Source organism: Etheostoma cragini, chromosome 24 (assembly GCF_013103735.1).
Source record: "Etheostoma cragini isolate CJK2018 chromosome 24, CSU_Ecrag_1.0, whole genome shotgun sequence".
NCBI lineage: Eukaryota > Metazoa > Chordata > Actinopteri > Perciformes > Percidae > Etheostoma > Etheostoma cragini.
In genome coordinates, this window is record NC_048430.1 from 3,070,929 (window position 1) to 3,091,082 (window position 20,154).

General features: G+C 40.9%; 1 protein-coding gene and 1 long non-coding RNA gene across 8 annotated transcripts in view; one reads left to right on the top strand and one right to left on the bottom strand.

The window, feature by feature from the left end:
• The window catches only part of nid2a (nidogen 2a (osteonidogen)), a 44,572-nt gene extending 25,972 nt beyond the window's left edge, over nucleotides 1–18,600 (bottom strand). For 5 of the 7 annotated variants that reach the window (XM_034864371.1, XM_034864370.1, XM_034864372.1 and 2 more), the window contains exons 1-9: nucleotides 18,231–18,598; nucleotides 16,760–16,945; nucleotides 16,402–16,518; nucleotides 6,406–6,507; nucleotides 6,093–6,232; nucleotides 5,362–5,494; nucleotides 4,923–5,276; nucleotides 3,184–3,295; nucleotides 500–539 (exon numbers count right to left, since the gene is read on the bottom strand). In XM_034864371.1, coding sequence (XP_034720262.1) covers nucleotides 500–539; nucleotides 3,184–3,295; nucleotides 4,923–5,276; nucleotides 5,362–5,494; nucleotides 6,093–6,232; nucleotides 6,406–6,507; nucleotides 16,402–16,518; nucleotides 16,760–16,945; nucleotides 18,231–18,470 — 1,424 coding nt within the window. In that variant the 5' untranslated portion in view covers nucleotides 18,471–18,598. Of the gene's footprint in view, nucleotides 1–499; nucleotides 540–3,183; nucleotides 3,296–4,922; nucleotides 5,277–5,361; nucleotides 5,495–6,092; nucleotides 6,233–6,405; nucleotides 6,508–16,401; nucleotides 16,519–16,759; nucleotides 16,946–18,230 lie in introns of all 7 variants that reach the window. The other 2 variants (XM_034864367.1, XM_034864368.1) reach the window with 1 other exon arrangement.
• LOC117939325 overlaps nucleotides 11,948–20,154 on the top strand; it is a 29,906-nt gene continuing 21,699 nt past the window's right edge. Inside the window, exon 1 of the long non-coding RNA XR_004655557.1 lies at nucleotides 11,948–11,959. This is a non-coding gene — a long non-coding RNA (uncharacterized LOC117939325). The remainder of the gene's footprint in view (nucleotides 11,960–20,154) is intronic.

A 20,154-nucleotide genomic window follows, 5' to 3' on the forward strand; every position in this document is an offset into this window, starting at 1 on the left:
CACCCCCAGATTTTATTTCATTTTTTTAAACTAACCAACGCAAACTCAAGTGACATCCCTTAAGTCAAACCGTTTTCTACAGTTAAATCATTACTGGTCCAATCAGCAAAGAGAGGACGTGTCTGAGAACGGGGACATTGAGGTTGTGTGCTAGTTTCAGTTGTAGTTCCGTAATGGCGGTGGAGAAAGATGCGAGCGAAGCTTTCTAGTCCGTTGTGGCAACGCTGCCAAATAGTCAAAAGTTAAAGCCCCAGCAAGAACAATCTTTGCTTAGTTGGTGGCCATGATGCTGTGGCCCTCCTCCCCACAGGGTTTGGGGTTAGTGGTAAAGGAGTTAGCTAAGGTTAACGCTGGTGATGCTAAGGCAGATCCAATAGTTTAAACTTCAACAGAGTACCCGCCTTTAAGGAAGTTAACACTTGTCAATGGAGAGTGGCCAGACTCTGGTAGGACTAGGCTACAACAGGTATATATGTCATCCTATCTAGTCTTCACATACCTGGCACATGTTTCCTTATTCTCTGTAGTGTACTGAATAACTAAAAGAGAGGGAGAAAAATTAATTATTATGTATCACATATACAGTTCAATAAATATATAATTAATATCCTATCATCTCCTATCTAAGATCCTCTGGAACTGGAACAAAACAAAGAAAAAGAGCAGTTCTGTCACAGAGCAGTTCCGTGACTTGCAACGTTCACGTCAAAGATTTGTCTTTGATCTCTATTGTACATTATTTTAAGGGCTTTTACCTTTACTTTACTCAAATAAAAGTTCAGTTTATTTGGAAATAAGAAATGGAAATATGTCAAAAGTGGCAGTGAAGTTGGTCAGTTTAGTTTCCAGTATCACAAGCACACGTACATCACAGAGACATGTGAATGTGTTAAACTGACAAGTTAAATGGATACAGAACATTAAAGGTTGTTTCCATAAGTACAGATGAACAGAAAGAATAAACATGTGGACAAGACACAGGGAGAAATGCACACACGTCAAGGCTCAACATAGAGAAAAACCAGCTGTTGCAGTCCCCACCCCCACCCACACAACCGAGCAGCAGTGCTGAGTATGTGGGTTGCGCCCATGAAACATTTGCCAGATCTTCTCCGTCAATGCCAAACAGCTTATTCTGCCATTAACTTGTTTGGTGTTTGATGGATTGGAAAATTAGTTTGAAGAAATAAGACATAATGACAATTTAACAATTAATTAATTTCACAAACAGGAGCCTCAGTAGCGTGTGGAAGAACAATACACAGCCACAACAGCCTGGCACCTCATCCTCATGCTGGTCACACACTGCTGTGGGATGGCATCCCATTCTTTAACCAACATTTGTCCCAAGTCAGCCAACGTGGCTGTGTTTGTCACTCTGGCACAAACAGCACGTCCAAGCTGATCCTACAAGTGTTCAACGGGGTTGAGGTCAGGACTTCTGGCAGGCCATTCCATCCAGTCCACTCCCACATTCTGGAGGTAGTCTCTGATAAACATCCCCCTGTGGGGGCGAGTGTTGTCATCTTGGAGGATAGAGTTTGGTCCCAGACTGTGGAGATATGGGATTGCCACTGGTTGCAGAATATGGCACCTGATTGTTAGCAGAAAAGCTGTTTGGCATTGACAGAGACAATTTGGCAAAATGTTTCATGGGCGCAACCCACACACTCAGCGCTGCTGCTCATCCAACAAATGCACATTCCTCACAAATGGGGCACTATTTGAAAGGGAACTAAACAAGCTTTCCAATGGTAAACAATTTATTGCCAAAACGCATTGTCACTACAGAGAAATAATCTACCAAACACAAAAATGTCCTTACTTTTTGTGCTAAGTTTATTAAAAAAAAGGTATAGCAATATCTTATTTGTAGTACATGGTAGTATTTATATGTGCTGTTTTAAACATCAGGGATGATCGTTTTTCCCTGAGAACAATCCTCTGACACATGGGAAGTGAGGTGCTCTGGTCTTGATTTCTTTAGAAAAAACAGAAAAAGAACTGGCAGTCACCATTGCTGGGCAGACAAAAAGTAAGAATTACACAAACTTTTTTTAGACCACTGAAAGTTCTAAATGGAACTTGCAAAACTACCAAGTGAGTGCTTTGCTCTCTCTAGTTTTTCTCCTTGTGTTTCTCTATTTGTCTTTTTGTTAAATGACTGATCTGGGATCACAATTTAGCATTTTATCAACCTACAGAGGCAAAAGACACATGCACACAGGATGTTAGGACATTTTCTCAGGAACCACACACACACACACACACACACGCACGCACATGCAGTGGAGGGGGAAACCCGCATACCAATATTACAATGTTTCATAAACATCAAATCCATGACAGCACTGAAACATGTAAGTGTGTGGAAAATGTTTTTTCTCAGATCTTTATATTTTAACATTATATACACACACCTCTAACTGTACACACACTTCCTTAAAAATCCTAGTTTTGCCTCATATATTAAAGTCATTAAATCTAGTTTTCCTAAAAACAAGCAATTGTTTGATTGATGGGACAACAAACAACTTGTTTAAAAAAAGATATGACAACTTTTTCGAAAATACTAAATGAGGGATTGGCCTTATTCCAAAAATATTGTTATTCATTCCTGGAAAACGTTCAAATCTGTAAACATATATTTCTTAGCATCTTCTAAGAAAATGTGCATTTCATCACTCTTCACACTGAGTTAAATTACTTAATAGATGCACTTTTTCAACCGTTACATAACCAGGCAAGTTGACTGAGAACACATTCTTATTTATGGCAAAAGCCTGAGGGAGTAGTTGCAGGGAGGGAGTGTTGGACACACACACCTGGGAGCAGCACAGCACAACGCAAGTATTGTACTGCCAGCTGCTGAGCAGCTCTGCAGCAGAGGGCAAGGTAATGTTACCCTCCTTTTCCTCGAAGGGAACGTCCTTTTATAAGTTAAGCAGGCAACTACATATACAGTATATATATATATACATATACAGTATATATATATATACATATACAGTATATATATATATATATATATATATATATATATATATATATATATATATATATATACATACACACACATATACATACATACATATAAATACACAAACACACACACACACACAGTATACACAGAATATATACATATTTATATACACACACAGACACATATGGTTTGTCTCTTACCACCTGTGTCAAAATCAACATCATCTTCCTCCACGCTGACCACGTGACCTCCAGGTGAAAGAGGGGGTTCATTTCTGTGAGAGGGGTAGACATCCACCACCTCCAGAGGAACCTACAAGGGAAATAGGCTATGTTTAACTTCAAATATGTTGTTCCTGTTGTCATTGAGAGCCAAGCCAGTACTTTTAAACTCTCTCCAGATGCTATAAACCAGAGAGCTATAATCTGTGCATACTTTACATATTGTATACAGAATGCAGTGTATAATGATTGTAGTGTTGTTGACACCATACTGTTTCCAAAAGAGCGTTCCATTATAACCGCAGAATTTACAAAAAGAGACTACAATTTCATTATTACAAAACTTTGACAGTACTGGCAGCACTGCCGGTTTAAATTCCTATTTTTTCATAACCACTAACATTAGCCTCTTTCCGACCAAGTAGTTACAGGAATGTAGTCATAGGAACAGTCAACTTCTAAACTGTTTTTACTAACTACTCTCCCCCAAAAGTGATTTTGCCATTTGCACTGGCCAAGTGGCCACAGGTCTGGTAGGAGGGGTAAGGGCGCGACGCAAGCACGGCAACGGTCTTTATAGTGTTGTCACTTGATTTTAGCACCTCACACAACAACAAAACACAGAAGTGTTTAAAGACTAAGCTGGAGTACTTAACTACGGAAGCGGAGAACGGCCATGAATCTTTTTCATTTTTATACACTGTTACCTCGTGATAACGGCTTAATTCGTTATCTTGATATAACAAAGTTGGTTTTCTCGAGATAAATGAATTATTTCATTATCTCAACATGACAACGATTGTTTTATAAAGATAACAAATTAATTAGTGTGTTCGTTTTGAATTAAAACGAATGTGCAGGCACAAAGGGCTTCCGTACCAAGCACTATTAAATGAATTAATAAACATTTAATTACGTTTCGCAACACACTGCTAAGTTAACGTCACCCTACATTTACGTTACCTTAGCTGAAGCAGCCGGATATATAAGTTTGTCAGCCTCCCGTCTCTGTACAAATGGATCACACAACTTACCGGTAGGCTACAGCTGCAGCCAGTGGCGCTACGGAAGTAGTTGGTGGCAGCGCATTAGTTTGAATTCAAGACAAACACATTTTTTATTCATTCGTTATCTTAATAAAACAATCTTTGTTATATCGAGATAAAGAATTATTAAGTCGTTATCACGAGATAAGAGTGCATAAAAAAAATTGAAAAAATCCATGGCCGTTCTTGGCTTCAGTACTTAACAGAGAAACAGAAGATCCTAATTAATATGATGGAAGAAGATAGAAGAGCAGAGCGCAACAGGCCAACGAAACAACGGGTAAGTTTAACTAGCATTAACAATTAGCTGGTTGAAAGTGATCACACGTTTGTCTGATGAGTTAGCATGCGTAGGCGAATTGCAACAGACAGTGAAGAATATGTGCTGTTTTTGTTTCAGATGTTGCTAGATTACCAAGGGTTTCTATGTGGAAAAGGGAAAAGGCCCTGTAGGTAGTAAGGAGGAGCTGAAAGACTTACAGGAACTGGGGTCTGAGGAACTTAAAGATCCCCAAATTAGCCCAGTCGGAACACGAGAAAAAAAGGGTTCTAGGAACGTTATGTTGTAGGAACTGCAAAAATCCCTCCGGTTGGAAAGAGCCTAATAAATGATGTTTGTTTGGGGAATTTGAACAGCTTGCCACACGGTGCTGCTATGTGTTTAAGTGTTACCTGTGGTTGCTGTTTTGGAGTCCGCTGAGCATCTCCCTCTGGTACTCTTTCTGGAGGATTAGGGGGAGCATACTGCCTTCCTGCTGGCTCTGAACTGTACCTGGGTTCAGAGGTCAGTGGCACATCTTCACTGCCGTACGACAACTGATGACCAGAATCCTCTGAATGCGAAGAGGGAGCATCAGGACTTGCTGGTTGTAGGGACTCTGAGTGGTGGTTACCACCAGCAGGGGCTGGCTGGAATTCAGGGTCCCCGCGTGTGTGAGGGTAATCATCATCTTCTTCTTCTTGGTTATCAGAGTCAAAAGTGTCTGGATATTCCTCAAACTCACCGTACTCAGGGGTGGTGCTGTCCTAGAAGCAGATACCATGGAAGAGTCAAAGAAGTTTTCTGCACATGGTACCACAAAAATCAACAAAAACAGAAAAATATAATTACCAGGGAGAGGCTGTGTCCTCCAGTTGGTGGAGTATCAAGGAGGCCACCAGTGGATGCAGGAACAATGTTGTCAAAAGAGTAACGGTTCCCAGTGTGGAAAAGCCAAACACCTGGAATTCCTGTATTACCAACCCTAGAGAGCGAGAAACCAGTCCAGTCTTAGTGCATTTCTGACCTCACAGGTTCATCTTGTTATCAATGAAAAAATGCTGAATTAATTTCTGATTCATTACAATGTTGCCAGAAGTTTCTCTAAGACAATTTGTATAACAGCACATTAGGATCATTGTAGTTTTTTTCAGGGAACCACATTGCGTCAGAATCACCACAGGTGCTGCTGTTTGCTGTGTATCATGTCTGCAGTTGATGACCTAATCAAATTATACCCTGCAATCGGATTCAGCCCAGAATCACCATTTAATCATAAGCATCTGGACTTTGAAGAGACATTGCCGTGAACTGTGCTCCAACCGAGATTGGGCTGTTTTTGATCAAATTATTTTTCAACATGTAAGTACCAACTCATGTGTTCTCTAGTGGCATTATTATTGTAAAGACTTTCATTTGTTTATGTATGCACCACCCACCAAGGCAAAATCCACTGAAGTGTAACTTATTGTGGCAATAAACCCTTTTCTCATTCTTACACGGCTGACCCATGCAAACATCAGTGGTGTGATGAGGCGGATCCAACTTTGTAAATAGACCAATATGATGGTTTTTTTACTTACTGGTAGAGGTTTTTAACACTCTGCTCATCGCTGGTGACGCTGTAGTGCGGTCCCTCAGTTCGGGAAAAGATCAGATATGTGACTTCTCCTCGGCTGAAGCCAACTCTAGCAGGAAGCTCTATCTCAACATTATAAGACTCCTAGAAACAGATTTTTTGTTTTTTAAAGTGAAAACCAAAGAAAACCATTTCCCTCAAATAATTTGCTATAAAAGTAACATTAAACTTAATTGGCAGATGTCTAAGTGCTGCTGTGGTAAAATATCTTCAAACTAACCAAGCTGTGAATTAGGCCCTGTATAGAGCCAGTTTACCTTGGGGCGTGTGCCAAAGTAGTTCAGGCCATCTTCAGGGTAGAGGAAGAGAACGTATGAGTCGGTCTCATCGTAGCCAATTACTGCCTGGAACGTGTTGACCTAAAGAGAGAGAAATAAGACACTGTCAGTCGGAACCTGAATAACAACAAAATCATCTACCATTTCATTCTATTCAGGTTTAAGAACTTTCACTCGTTTAGATTTACAGAGCTGTAAAGTTTTTTTCATGATACTGAAAAAGGCAATGTTGTCATTACATGTCCCGAAGTTTTCACATTGCTAATTTAGATTTAATTTTCCCTTGCGTCTTTAAAGCCTCTGATTCAGCCCCTTCAATATACCACAATCCTGTAATTACCACTGCTACATAGTCTTGATTTAATATATAATTCCTTGTAGTTCTTTCAAGAAAGTTGATTACATTCCTTAAAAAGTTTTCAAACTATTCTAAACCTATTTTAAAATTTCAGTGCTTTCTTAGTATTTTCTGCCCCTGTTGGCAGAAAGTTTAGCAGCTTACTGGCAATTAAGATATGATCTAATAGTCATTTTTAGCTCTACTAGTGTCAGAGGGATGAGATCACCTCCTGTGTATTCATAGTGGACCCTCAAATTATTCTAACACTCACTCCATATTTAAACTTCACACCTCTTCTTTCGTTCCCTCTCCACCTCCCTAGGTCTCCTCCTCTTCCTCTGCTGGGATTCATGTTGAGACTTCTCCCCCTAATAAATTATTAATCTACTGAGTATCCAAACATCCAACACAAACATTTATAACCAGTTTCCAAACATCTTTATTTTTCACAATTAGGATGAAATAAATGAATTCAATAAGCATTAACATTTATTTTTAAAACAGTGGATTTGAGGAACTTCCATTTATACACCTATATGCTTCCCCAAACCACAGCTTTGGTGAATGAGGGGAAGACTGTAAGTGATCCCATGTTTTCCTTTGGGACACAATCAGATTTTACACACACACACACACACACACACACACACACACACACACACACACACACACACACACACACACACACACCTCTGCCTCTAAACCCCCACCCCAGATGTTGATCTCCACAGCTGTCTTCCTGTGTGTCTGGGCATCTTTCACAATGATGTTTCAACATGTAAACCAGACATTGTTACAATGTGAGAAGTGGGGTTCACACACATACACACTTATACAAGCATGCACAGATGTTCTCCACCTATATTCATCTCCTGTGAACGTATATGTGTGTGTTCCTAATTGTTTACATCAACATCTTTAAGCTATTTTGTCGTTTGTGGGCGGGGAGGACTTTGTAGCCTCCAGGCTCTACCTAATTACTGAGGAGGGGGTCTTTCTTTTTTTCTGTCTTTAGGAGGAGAAGAGGCCGGAGCTGCAAGGGGGGGATCTGCTTTGTCTTTGTCCTTAATATCCTTTCTAAATGTCTGTATTTGTCTCTCCTGCTATCCCTCCTTTTTCCTGGGAGGAGGCGGCGAGGGAAGAGAGATGAAAGGATGCGGGGGGGTTGGCAGAGATGGGAGAGAGGCCATAGGTCTGGTTTACAGTGGGAGAAATATGGAGAGACAAAAAAGAGGCAGATTTTTTTATCTAAACATGTTAAGTTAAGTCAACAAAAGAAAGTTCTCATGTGATGACAAGTTCCTTTCGTGATTTATTTTTGTGGCCATACATAACATGCAGTTGATTTCATTTGTATCTGGGGATTAATAAAGTCATATATCTGCATATCATCCTGCTGCTGCCTCTGTTTAAATAGGATTCTCTCTCTGCCTTTAGTACTTTCACGCTGCTGTAATGCGCCTGGTACATTCACTGCTGTTAAACTATTTAAATATGTTATCCTCTCTGTTGTTGTCAGCTGTCGTTTTGGTGCAAATTGCCACAAATGGCGACGGGCACCTCCACCTCCCCATCGCTGTCAGTCTTCACAGATTCATTCACCTCATCAGAATCATCGGTCATCACCACCAGTGTTTGGACTCCTTGGGGGATTAATCTAGGGCTTAAGTCACACACATTCCATCCATCCACATCCATGCAATTATATTTTGACTGTGTGTTTTTCTCTCAGATTTTTCTAAAAAAGGTTTTTTTTTTCACAAAGTGATTACATTTAAAAATGGCAATGTTCAATTGTAATGTGTAAAGGATAAAGAAACTGATACACAAGGCTACCTTTGGGACGTGGATAGCTCAGTTGGTAGAGCGGGCGCTCATATTTTGAGGTTTACTCCTCGACGCAGCAGGCCCGGGTTCAACTCTGACCTGCAGCCCTTTTGCTGCAAAACGCTGCCTTCAAGTTCATACCCATAAAAGGAATGGTTTGACTTTTTGCGATATATACATAGAAATCAACTCTCTTGTTTGTACCGTAATTATGAAGCTGGCCCGAGCTTAATGTTTAGCTTACAGACATAAGAGTGGTATCAATCGTCTAAACTAAATGAGCACATTTACCCAAATATCAAATTCTCCATCCCTCTGTGTGGTCATTTACTGCGTTTAAGTCTGTGTGTGTGTGTGTGTGTGTGTGTGTGTGTAAAGTAATCCTGGTTTGCTTTACAGACTCACAGCTGGAAGACAACAAATTGCAGCCAACACACATCAAAGGCTTTCAGACCGTGTGTAGCTCAGTACGTATGAGAGTGTGTGCTCCGACAAGCCCCCACCCTACCACACACGCGCACGCACACACACCTCGACCTTCCTACAGGCATTTTGTTACACCTTTTTAAAAGAGTGTCCTCACACTCTTTACAGCAACCACACACAAGCACAGATGTTAATTGTCTCCGGGACCAACAAATGTTTGTTGTCAGGGTAGTCCTTTAAAGTTTAGGTGATAAGATCATCAGTCTGCAAGGTTTATTTGCTCCACAGTGGGGGTTTAAGAGTCTGGAAATACCCAACAGCTTAACTGAATATACAGGAAGTTCATTCAGATAGCTGAGGGTACCCTACAGCAGCAGCACACACGTTTCAGGTCCCATTTAGTTTAGTCTCACTATAGTTTACCTCAGTTTGGCGCGGTTTGGTATTGGTTTATTAGTTGGTCTGGTTTACTCTGTCTTTACATAGTTTAGTCTACTCTGCCTTACTGAAGGTCGTTTAATTGACTTTTCAGCTTGCCTGCCCTTCAAATATGTGACCCAACAGTAATTAAAATATCTAGAGCTGGATCCCACTTTGGTAAGCCTGGAACATCCCGAGGAAGAGAGAGAGACGGAGATAGAGGAAGGTCTAGATGAATGACCTACACTTGTTTGTTAGTCACCGTATTTCCAGCTTGTTGGCCACAGCACAGCTGCAAACAGGCAGAGAGAGAGACAGAGAGCAGCTGCAGGCCAGTTGCCAGCCTCACCAGAGTGCTACAAACGGAACTGCCAACAGCGTGGGAACTGGCACGCCACACACACACAAAACACAAAACACACACAGCCCAGGCTTGTGGCCAGCAACAGTCCAGTCAGTATTTAACTGTTCCCATATGAATTTTAGATTTATTTATTTGATTCGGACAATGCACATTAATCAACACTTATGTAAATATGCCAGTTTTAGCCAGTTGGCAAATTTTCAACCGTAGACCCAGTTACCTATAATGAATGTCTTTATAGTGGGAGGAAACCAGAGGATGATATAGAGGATACCCACGCAAACACGGGGAGGACACGCAAACTCCGCACAGACAGACCCTGACGGGGCCGGGGATCAAACTCTGTAGTGCCAACTCCCTGTGAGGCAGAAGGGCTAACCACTGAGCCAGCGTGCAGCCTGTCCCTGCTCCGATGTTTTGGGTGGCTTTCCTTTTAGAACTTCAACTGTACGCAAATTGATTCCCTGCTCTTCTTAAGCTTGAGGAAATTGTACAACTTTAGGGCTTACGAAAGCTTTTCAAAACCTTTTTGATCAACTAAAGAACACATGGTGGATAAAACCATAGCTGCTTTTCTTAGATCCTGAAAAGTTTGTGAACATGAAAATCTTTCCCGCAACTACAAACCAGAGCACTAGGACTGTACTAGTAATTAGTAAAGCTGTCAAAATAAATCTTTACAGCTCCAAGTGATGCAAACCTGTTTCTTTCTTTCTCTGGTTATGGTATAGACAAGCTCAATGGTCACTGATAGACAGAATCTGTCCCAGGTCTAGACATATGGACAGAAAAACATATTCTAAAAGCCGACTTTCAGTAAGAATCTGCTTTGAACTAGGTTGAACATATTAGGGATGCCCCCTGTGTCACTGCAAGCGAGCCTCCAGAAACAACAAATATCACTAATAGAAACAATAGTTCCTATTGTGCTGCAGAAAAGAAGAAAGGAGAGGCCATTGGAAGAGAAGCACAGAAAGCAAAATGAAATGTGAGGGCTGAATCCACCAGAGGAGTCCATATATTCATTAATTCAGTCTCCTTTGACATTCACACAGCAGTCATGTAAGATACTGTTCAACCAACACTTTCCTTTTTTGTAGTTACATCTTTGAAGAGAGCTTGAGGGGAGAGTTAAGAGCAAATCAGAAAAAAGGTCTACTGTGGTCAAATGTAAAATCACATTCCACTTCAGATTGCTGCTCATATACAGGAAAGCTCTCAGGATGGGAACTTGAGGACAGATGTGCAGTATTGTGTATATGGTAAGGCATGCTTACCATCACTCTGTACAATTTCCTTTCAAATGTTTCCATATCATGGCTTCAAAGGTTTCAAGATTCACTTATTGTCCTTTTACAACACAGGGTTGTTCTCTTCATGCTAACCAAGAAACAAAACCCACCTTAGTGTTGAGGATGAGCTGAGGAGTCTGACAGCCTGAGAAAAGAACCTGCTCTGTAGTCTGGTGGTACGGCAGCGGATACTTCTGTATCGTTTGCCAGATAGTAGCAGAGACCAGGGATCACAGTACAGACCATTCAATTCAGGATTTAGCATTGAGGATGATAAGATTGGTGTTATATATTTTCTAATTTGGTAATTTACCTACTGTAAAATATTAGAACAAGACTGAGTCTACAGACATGCTAGCAGCTCTGTGGCGTTGAGCATGGGATCACCAAGTTCCTCTGACTTTTTCATTGCAATTCATCATCAGGAAACAATAAATGACTGTATAAAATGTCATGTTAATCCATTGGGTAGTTAAGATATTTTAGTCTGGATGAAAGTGGTGGACTAACTAACAAATAAAACTAGATTGCCATCCATAGAGCTACGTTGCAAGCATGGCTAAAAAAAAGTTTATTTTTTGCACATTAAGTAATAGCAATAATGATGTGACAAGGGTGTTTTACCTATCAACATACATTATAATAAGTCTAGCATAAGAGGCAACCAGTTACATGCTGGCCTCATGCAGCACAGTGGATATATTATAAAATCATTAGGGTACAACATGTGCAGTAATATCTGGTCTACGCGTGCTATCATAAAACATTGGGATGATTGATTTGTTATAATAAAGTATCAGCAGTCAGCCTTGATTCAGAATATATATTATACAAAAAAAATAAAGATATGCATGTAAAACTTCTGTCAGGCCGTTTGCACCCAGAAAACACCTCAAAGGACACCATCCATTTCTAGTGGCGTCTGCTGCAACCCTACATGCAACATTACAGCTCCAGTTGCACTACGCATGTGACACAACGAAAGTTAACTGCATTGTCAATTCTGCACATGTGCCAGACATACAGAGCAATTGAAAATACGTTTCTCTCCGACCCACGGTGCAATCAGGACACATACAACTATAATAATATAAAAGAAAAGAAATATGTACAAATAAAGACAAAAACAGATAAGTAATACATACAAATTAGATAAAACATTAGTAATATATAATAGTGTATCTGTAAGGCCAAAACTGAAGATGAAGATATTTGAAATGTGCAATATAAAGGAAGAGTTCCTGTGGTGGAACACTATGTTGTGGCATGATGAGACAAAAGTGATCATAAGGTCATTCATAAGTCAGGTTAGGGGACAAGAATATTCACCCAGTCTCTATTACTCAAACTTCTTCATGTAATAATATGTATAGAAAGCATCTCTAATCTAGGCCGCTGTATGATAAGGACATGTTTTGTTTCCTTTTGGAGGTTTGTGAAAACTAGGCTTTAGTTAAGCCATCCGTGCCATCCGACGGTTCATCTAAACATAGCGCCTCCAGCATGAGTTTAAATACACCTTCAGGAAGACAGGAACTTCGGAGAGGTGGGGCGGTATGATGCGATAAGACATCGTGGTTAAACCGTACTGCTTCCCTTTTCTGTGGGTGAAAAGGTAAGTGCAGCATCCTGCAAGTGAGAAGTTAATAATGTCTCCTGCTTAGAATAATGAGAGTCATGGGAGTGGAAGATGAACTGTTGTAGAAAAATGAACTTACTATTCACGGATAAATATAGGAATGTGTGTTTTGTGTATGCTTATTGCCCAGAAGGTTCAGCCGAAGCCATAACTATAGAGTAAGTTAGAGGTCATGAGTCTCGAGCAAAATACACTGAGTAATAATAACAAGTGAAACAGGAACAGAATGACCTGATTCACGTGAGCGCAAATGAGGCCGAGACATAACACAGTGGCCCCCACCCTGGCGTGTGCTGTGTGAAGATAACAGTCCCAGTGCTGGAGAAGAAGAGCGGGCCCAAGAAACAAGGTGTAAGAGATGAGGGGAAGAATAGATCGGTGCTCACGATTGAGATACAAGAGATGCGCGGACAGGCTCTGACTATTTGTCTGTTGTGAGAAAAACTTGGCCAGCCACACATCGGCTGCGTCGCGCGAGCGTGGCGTTTCTGTTTGGTGAAGGTTTCGTGCTCCGCTGTCCGTCAATACCCACCAGGTCCGGATTTGTTGCGGAATGGCTACGGCCATAACTGACAGCTGAAGTCTCGAAGACCCACGAGATCTCGCAAATTCATGTAGAATAGAACCACAAACCAACAACAGTTTGTTTGAGAGGAAACTACTCTGTGCTGTGTTTTCAAAATGTAGTGCAGGGAAATATGATCCGCCCTATGCACGCTTTATTTATTTTGTGCTCAACTTCCTGTCCCGCAGTATCTGCCGTGTGCTGACTTAATGCGGAGCTCTCCAGTATCCGGCAAAAACAGAAGCTCTGCGTTTCTGCTCCGGAGGGCTGCGGATCGCCGGACCTGGGACGGAGTCTGGGGCGCAGCTGCAGTCCGTAAAGATACACACATTGACTTTAATGGAAACCTAATGACTCGACCGTTCCGGAGCAGATCCGCAGTCGTTTCGCATCCGGTGGAAATTGGAGGTGATGCTTGACGGATTAAAAAAATGATTAGATAAATGACTTTATCTTACCGTCTTATTTGGCTCTTGCTTAGGATCAATGTAATACCAATTTAACGAATGAGCAGGGATATACAGTATAGGTTTTTTATTGGAGTCAGACACATTTTCCCAAAGGGGGGGGGGGACACAGAGGAGGAAATCCCCAACACTGTAACAGCATCCACCAACATCAGGTGGAGGCTGTTACAGGTGTCCTCGTGTGAAGAAGAATTAGCAATATGCTCAACACTTCTTAAAACATCAGCATACAGAAGGCCAGATTCTCTGTGTAAATGGTTCCGGTCATTAGTAAATTGGGCTACATAGCAGTAGATACGACAGAGTGTGTATTATAGACTTCAAGTAAAGCAATTACCTTCCAATCACGATAATAGCCTATTTAACACTAATTTCATAGAAAACACAACCCCACATTTTTAGGGATGTGAACTTTCTCCATTTTCCAGTTTTTTTCTTCCTTCGCTCCTCTTATTTCCATATCCAACCCCCAAACACCAAATAGTCTGCACCCTCCCCCACCCAGTCACCCTTAATACACGTCCCCGATAAAACACACACCTCAGGTTATTCAGTTCTCACACACATACCAATCAACCCCCAACGCACCCCACCCAGCACCTCTGGCTAATCACTTCAAAGAAAGATGCTATCAGTCCGAAGAAAGACCCACTGAAGCAAATCCCAGCCGGAACCCAGACTGCTCCAATCTGACAAGCCACACAGACCCTTTACACACCAAACTATTCCTTTCTTAGCAAATGTAAAAACACTTTGTAATGTCAAAGGTGGATACCAGCCTCTAATCAGCATTTGGTCAACACTGAATGGAGACCTAATTGCAATATTTGGGGCTAAAGAAGATTAATCACTTATTTGTCCATTTGGCTGCAATCCCAATGAGCCTGAAGTGTCGTAAGAGCCTTAATGCTTTGTATCCCCACTTTAGTATTTGGATGTTTAGCTTTTGATCAATCAGCAAGAATAAAGAAACCAGACCATGAGAGTAAAGAAGAAGGACAAACAGATGAGAGGGAAGGAGACACACAAAGGGATCTCCTGGGGTTTTTCCTTAAATCCACCACTCCCTTCATTGCTCCCTCCCACATGCTACAAACCAGGAAAAACAAAGCCCTGTTTGTTTGATCGATAAGTTAAGTAGGGCTGGCTTTACTTGGAGCCATTCCCAAAGACTAACTCAAACAAAGCCTCTAGTGCTCCTATAGGTGGGACATTCTCTTTTTAAAAGGTCAATGATTTCTTAGGAAAGTTCCCAAAAAGAACCATGGAATTTGGTATCAATTATAAAGAATACAAAGCTGCTGTTACACTTCCAATTAAAAAGGGAAATTTCAGCCATTTTTGTTTAGTTTACTCTTTGAGTACTACTCAGCCTGTGAAGACAGTTGTATAATGTCTTCTGTAACTTTGGAGGGAGCTTTCCAAAGTTTGAAAGAAAATAACCCTGGTGATGTCATAGTAAGATCACCGGGGCTTGACACATGCACTGCAAATGTGAACTTAGACATTACCCAGAGGAGCTGTGTGTGAGAATGCACATGTCTGAATCAGTTGAACCGCACATTAAACGGAGCCCATCTGTGAATAGAGCAGGTCATTGTCCAGAGATATCACAAGGAGTAAGTTGGCAAGTTGATGACGTTTCTATTATGCGTAAATAAATTGCTATTTTTCATATAATCATTGTCAAATGACATGCTTATTTCCAGGACATATTCCTAGGAAATTACAGACATGTAAATTAAAGTGTCTTTCAAACTGTGAGGCGTGCTTCCCCAGGCGTCCGCGGGAGAGTTTGAAGAGGTGAGCGGAGAGAGAAATGTGCTGCATGAGGTGAAAAGGGACAGGTGCATGGCAGTGTTATAAAAACACAGATTTGGTCCGTACACCAACATGATCAACAGGAGGAGCAGGAGGCAATTAAGGTACTTTAAAACCATTAGCACCGGAATGCCACAATTTGTGTTGAAATTCCTGCCATAGCTCAGTCAAATCTGTTCATGCTCAGACAAATTCAGTTGTTTTAATTTTATCTTCGAGGGGGAGGGACTCCTGCCCTACTCTACTACTACAGTCACACTGAGGCAAGATACAGATCCTCAGTAGTGTTATTCCGCTTGCCTTGAAAATGAAGCACGCTGGAAAAAAAAAAATCTAAGTTTTGTGCCAAAATCTCTTAAAATATGTAATAAACTCTGAGGTGAAATTGGGTTGCTGGAGAGGAGTACTTTAATGGTAAACCCAGTTATTCACTGGGAACCTGCAGACAAATAGGGAGGGAGGTAAAGTCCAACAGAGCATGTGAGCATTAATGGTCAAGGCATGTTTGTGTCTACCTGTGTGTGAATTGGAGGAGGGGATAACAAGTCGGGAGGGGGGCACTTAGACGACCCTTAAAGATGACCTATGACCCCTTGAAAAGGTTAAGAGGAAGATTAGGAGGGAAAGAGGAATTACAGATAGACCCCCCCACCCCCGGCTGATTATAAGTAATGCACATCCTCCAGGAATTTGGGATTGTGTCCCTCACAAGAACCCAAAACATACTTGTGGGCTACATGATGAGATATAAATCAATACACAGACAGACAAGGAGTCCTAGAGCGAGTGCTCTCAGTCGCTCCATCCATCTTACCTTGTCTGAAGGTCCAGTGGTTCGAGTTTGTTCTTCGTACGCGGCAACGTTCTCCCATGTTGCAACAACAACATGTGTGGGTGTGAATTTTGCATCTGGGAACCCTCGATGTACTTCCTGGGTGAGCAGATGGATGAATGAATGATGGAGGGAAATAATAACAAAAGAAAAGACAAAACAGAAAGACGGCGTGTACAATGGATTGAACTAATGGATGAAGAACTGAAAAAAGGAAGAATTGAGAGTTTAGTACAATGAAAAAAATTCATCTCAACACCTTTTTTCAAGACAACAAAAGTCTGTAATATACAATCATAAAATTGTGATTGTTTTAACTTCTTTCAATGGACAAACAGACCTGGGCCACTCTGTTGAGAACACTGGGCGTTTCGGTCACCCGGTAATAAATTTGTCCACGCCCTCCGCTGGTGTCAATGTCAGCCAGAAATGGAGCCACCACGGGGAAATCTGTGGGGAAGCCGTCGTCAACGTACTGCTTTTCCATCGGCAGGTCCTGGGCTGATATGATACCATTGGTGGCCACCTAGAGACACAGAGAAAGAGAGAGACACCATATGAGTACTAGCAGTTGTGTTCCTACACACCACTTAGGAGCCCTGAATACTTCAATACCCATCATAAAAACTCAGAATCTTCTAAGAAATTTCTGGAACCCCATTGTGGATGGAACCTCCTAATGAACCTGTATCCCCTCAAAAACCACTGGAACCTCAGTGGGCGCTGCTGGAACGGTCTCACTGACACCAGGAACCATGTAATGAACCCCTATATCCCACTCATAAACCACTGGAACCCCTTCAAGGACCTCTGGGGCCCCTTCAAGGATCTCTGGGGCCAGAGTATTTATTTGTTAAAAACATTTCAACTACACACACACACACACACACACACACACACACACCATAATACTGGCTTTCCTCTAGCATGACGCAGTCTAATGTGCGATGCAAAGAAACACTTCACTTAATATATTATATATCGATGGTGGAATGGAGCAAACAGCTTGTTACAAATACTTCAGTAAAATCGTGGGTACTTGTACTTTGCTTGCATATGGCATTATATAATCCTTAACATTAAAACATACAAATAAAAAGTAAAAGTTCTCCTTATGCAGAATGGCTCATTTCAGAATCATATATCTAATTGTGTTATAACTACGGATGCATTAATGTGTACATTACTGTAAGGTTGCAGCTGGTAATGGTGGGACTAGTATTAGCATAAATTAAAATTAAAGTACCTCAAAATCTAAAAATTGTAAGAGAAGTGAATATAATTAGGCTACTTGTACTCAAAAACATTAGTTGAGTAAAGTTACTTTGCATCGCTGTCCAAATTTCTAGTGATACACTGTCAGGGCTATTCAGCATAATGAGCTCTTGTACTTTTAGTAATTTTAGAATCTGATTTAAGCAACTTTGAATGCTACAGGACTTTGACTTGTAATGGAGTGATTTTATAGTGAAGTATTGTTACTTTTACTGGAATAGAAGTAATCAAGAAAGTAGTTATTACAAGTGCAATGCATTTTGATTTACCAGTTGACTTTCGTCTGCTGAGTATCAATTGACTTGATTGATAATGACGTCAGAATGTTAAGATTTCTTTTCATGCACGAAATGTTAAATAAATATTACATAAATATTTATAAAAACAGCATAGGGAATACATTTGGCCGAACAAAGTTATTAAATCGTTCCCTTTGGCACTATAAATAAAATGCTACATTTTAACTTTTTGAAAATAATTAAAAGACGTCAATAACAAGCATACAAATGAGTGTTAATGAAGTCGTGGCTACTTACATAAAGCTGGGAGAAGAGGGAACCGTAGAAGAATAAGGGTTTGGGCAGGGACAGCACTCTGGAGGTTTCATCGTCGCCCTCTGCCAAGATCAAATCTCCACTCAAAGTGCCATAAGAAAACATATCAGCTCTCTTGATTGCTGTAACCACACACACGCTGCAGCTCCAGCACAGCAGACACACCGCCAACATTACCCCTCTCTCCATTGTAGAGCTGGGGGTGAGTGAGCAGCTCTGCATTACGAGAGGGAGCAGAAGGAGAGAGCTACAGATGGACTCAGAGAGGCCAGCAGAAAGACGGAGACTTCTCCTCCTCTCCACCGAGCCTCTGATTCTCTGCAGGGAGGGACTAGTTTAGGCCCGCTCTGATTGGTCCGAGGCGGATTGAGTGACAGCAGGCCGGTGCTGGAGGAAACATCTGGCTCGAATTAGTGAAAATACAAATAGAGCGTTTTTAATCCGGATGTAACTCTATCTGTGTCACAACAATGAAAAAGAGATATTGTGTAATTTTCACACACACCACACACACTTGAGAATTTCACTGAAAGTTATTCATCAAGGTAGATGATAGATGGGTGTAAATGGAAACATATATGGAGCATATATGTTCTCAAAGGACATTATACAGAATACCGGTATATTATAATACCTAAAGATTCATAAAATGTTTACATTTAAAGAGGCTAAAGGCATTATTTACCATTACTAGTAGCACCTAGTATTTTTTGTATTACCAACAATTATTTTCTTTTGAATACACTTTAATGAGTAAATTTAAACCAAATTACATAGTTATATTATGTAATTTAATCTCTTATTTTACTAGGTTATTCACTTATTCATGGCCATGGATGCAACCTTAAAATATCTATCTGTATGTGCCACCTAGTGTCTGTAATAGCATATAGCAACGGCACAGCATATGCTCCAGCAAATTGGATTTAAAATTAAAACTTAACCATTTCAGTCATTTTTCAAGCAAAAACACCATAATACTGTGCAGTAGAGGACAGACACACAGGATATCGTGTGTAGCATACAGAACAGGCAATATTAAAATTAGAATATTGAAAATCAGGATAACAATCTTAGGTAAATTGCCCGCATAAATAAAAAGTATGATCAGGAAGGACATTACCAACTTTAAAAGGAAGATCCTGAGCCACACAACATCCTCTCCACCACAGAAACCTGAGAAGAGGAGGATAGATTCAAACATTTCATTACATGTCATTTACTTCCAATTAAGTGCTTTCAACCTTGAAGGTACAAACCCCAGACAAGGAAGTGCAAGTACATTAGCTTCAAATAAGCAAAACTACAAAGAGCTGAAAGGGCAGCTGTGTTTCTGTTTTTGAGAGATATAGAGGTCCAAGCACGGCCGGTGGTCCAGCACAGAAGATAATTGGTTCTGGTTATAGAAGACAAGGGATGACATTTTAGAAAACAATTTAAGGATAATGCTGCAAGACAAAACACAAGTGGAATGTGTCAGATTCTACACACAACATACTAAACGTTCATTTGCAAAGGTCTGCCTCTCCTTTGGTCGTCTTGGGTTAATCTGTGTCCTTGATTCTTCCTGGTAGATCCTTTCAAGAACAGATTGGATGGTCTGTGAAACTGCCATCTTTAGGTCTCTACAGATATTCTCTGTGGTTCAGGTCTGGGCTTTGGCCGGACAATTCAGGGGCATGCAGAGAGCTACAGGTGATGAGTAGTTCAGTTACCGGATTTTGTCAGATGTAACGCTTGGTGTTAATTGTTGTACCTCATCAATCTACTCTGAACTGAAGGGCTGGCTTCAGCCTGGCCACTTCTTCACAGGATTTACGAGTACTTTGGATTTGGTTATCCCTCTGGAGCGCTGTTACAGTTGCCATTGGGTTCTTTCAGTTCCCTCCCGGACTGAGGCCCAGAA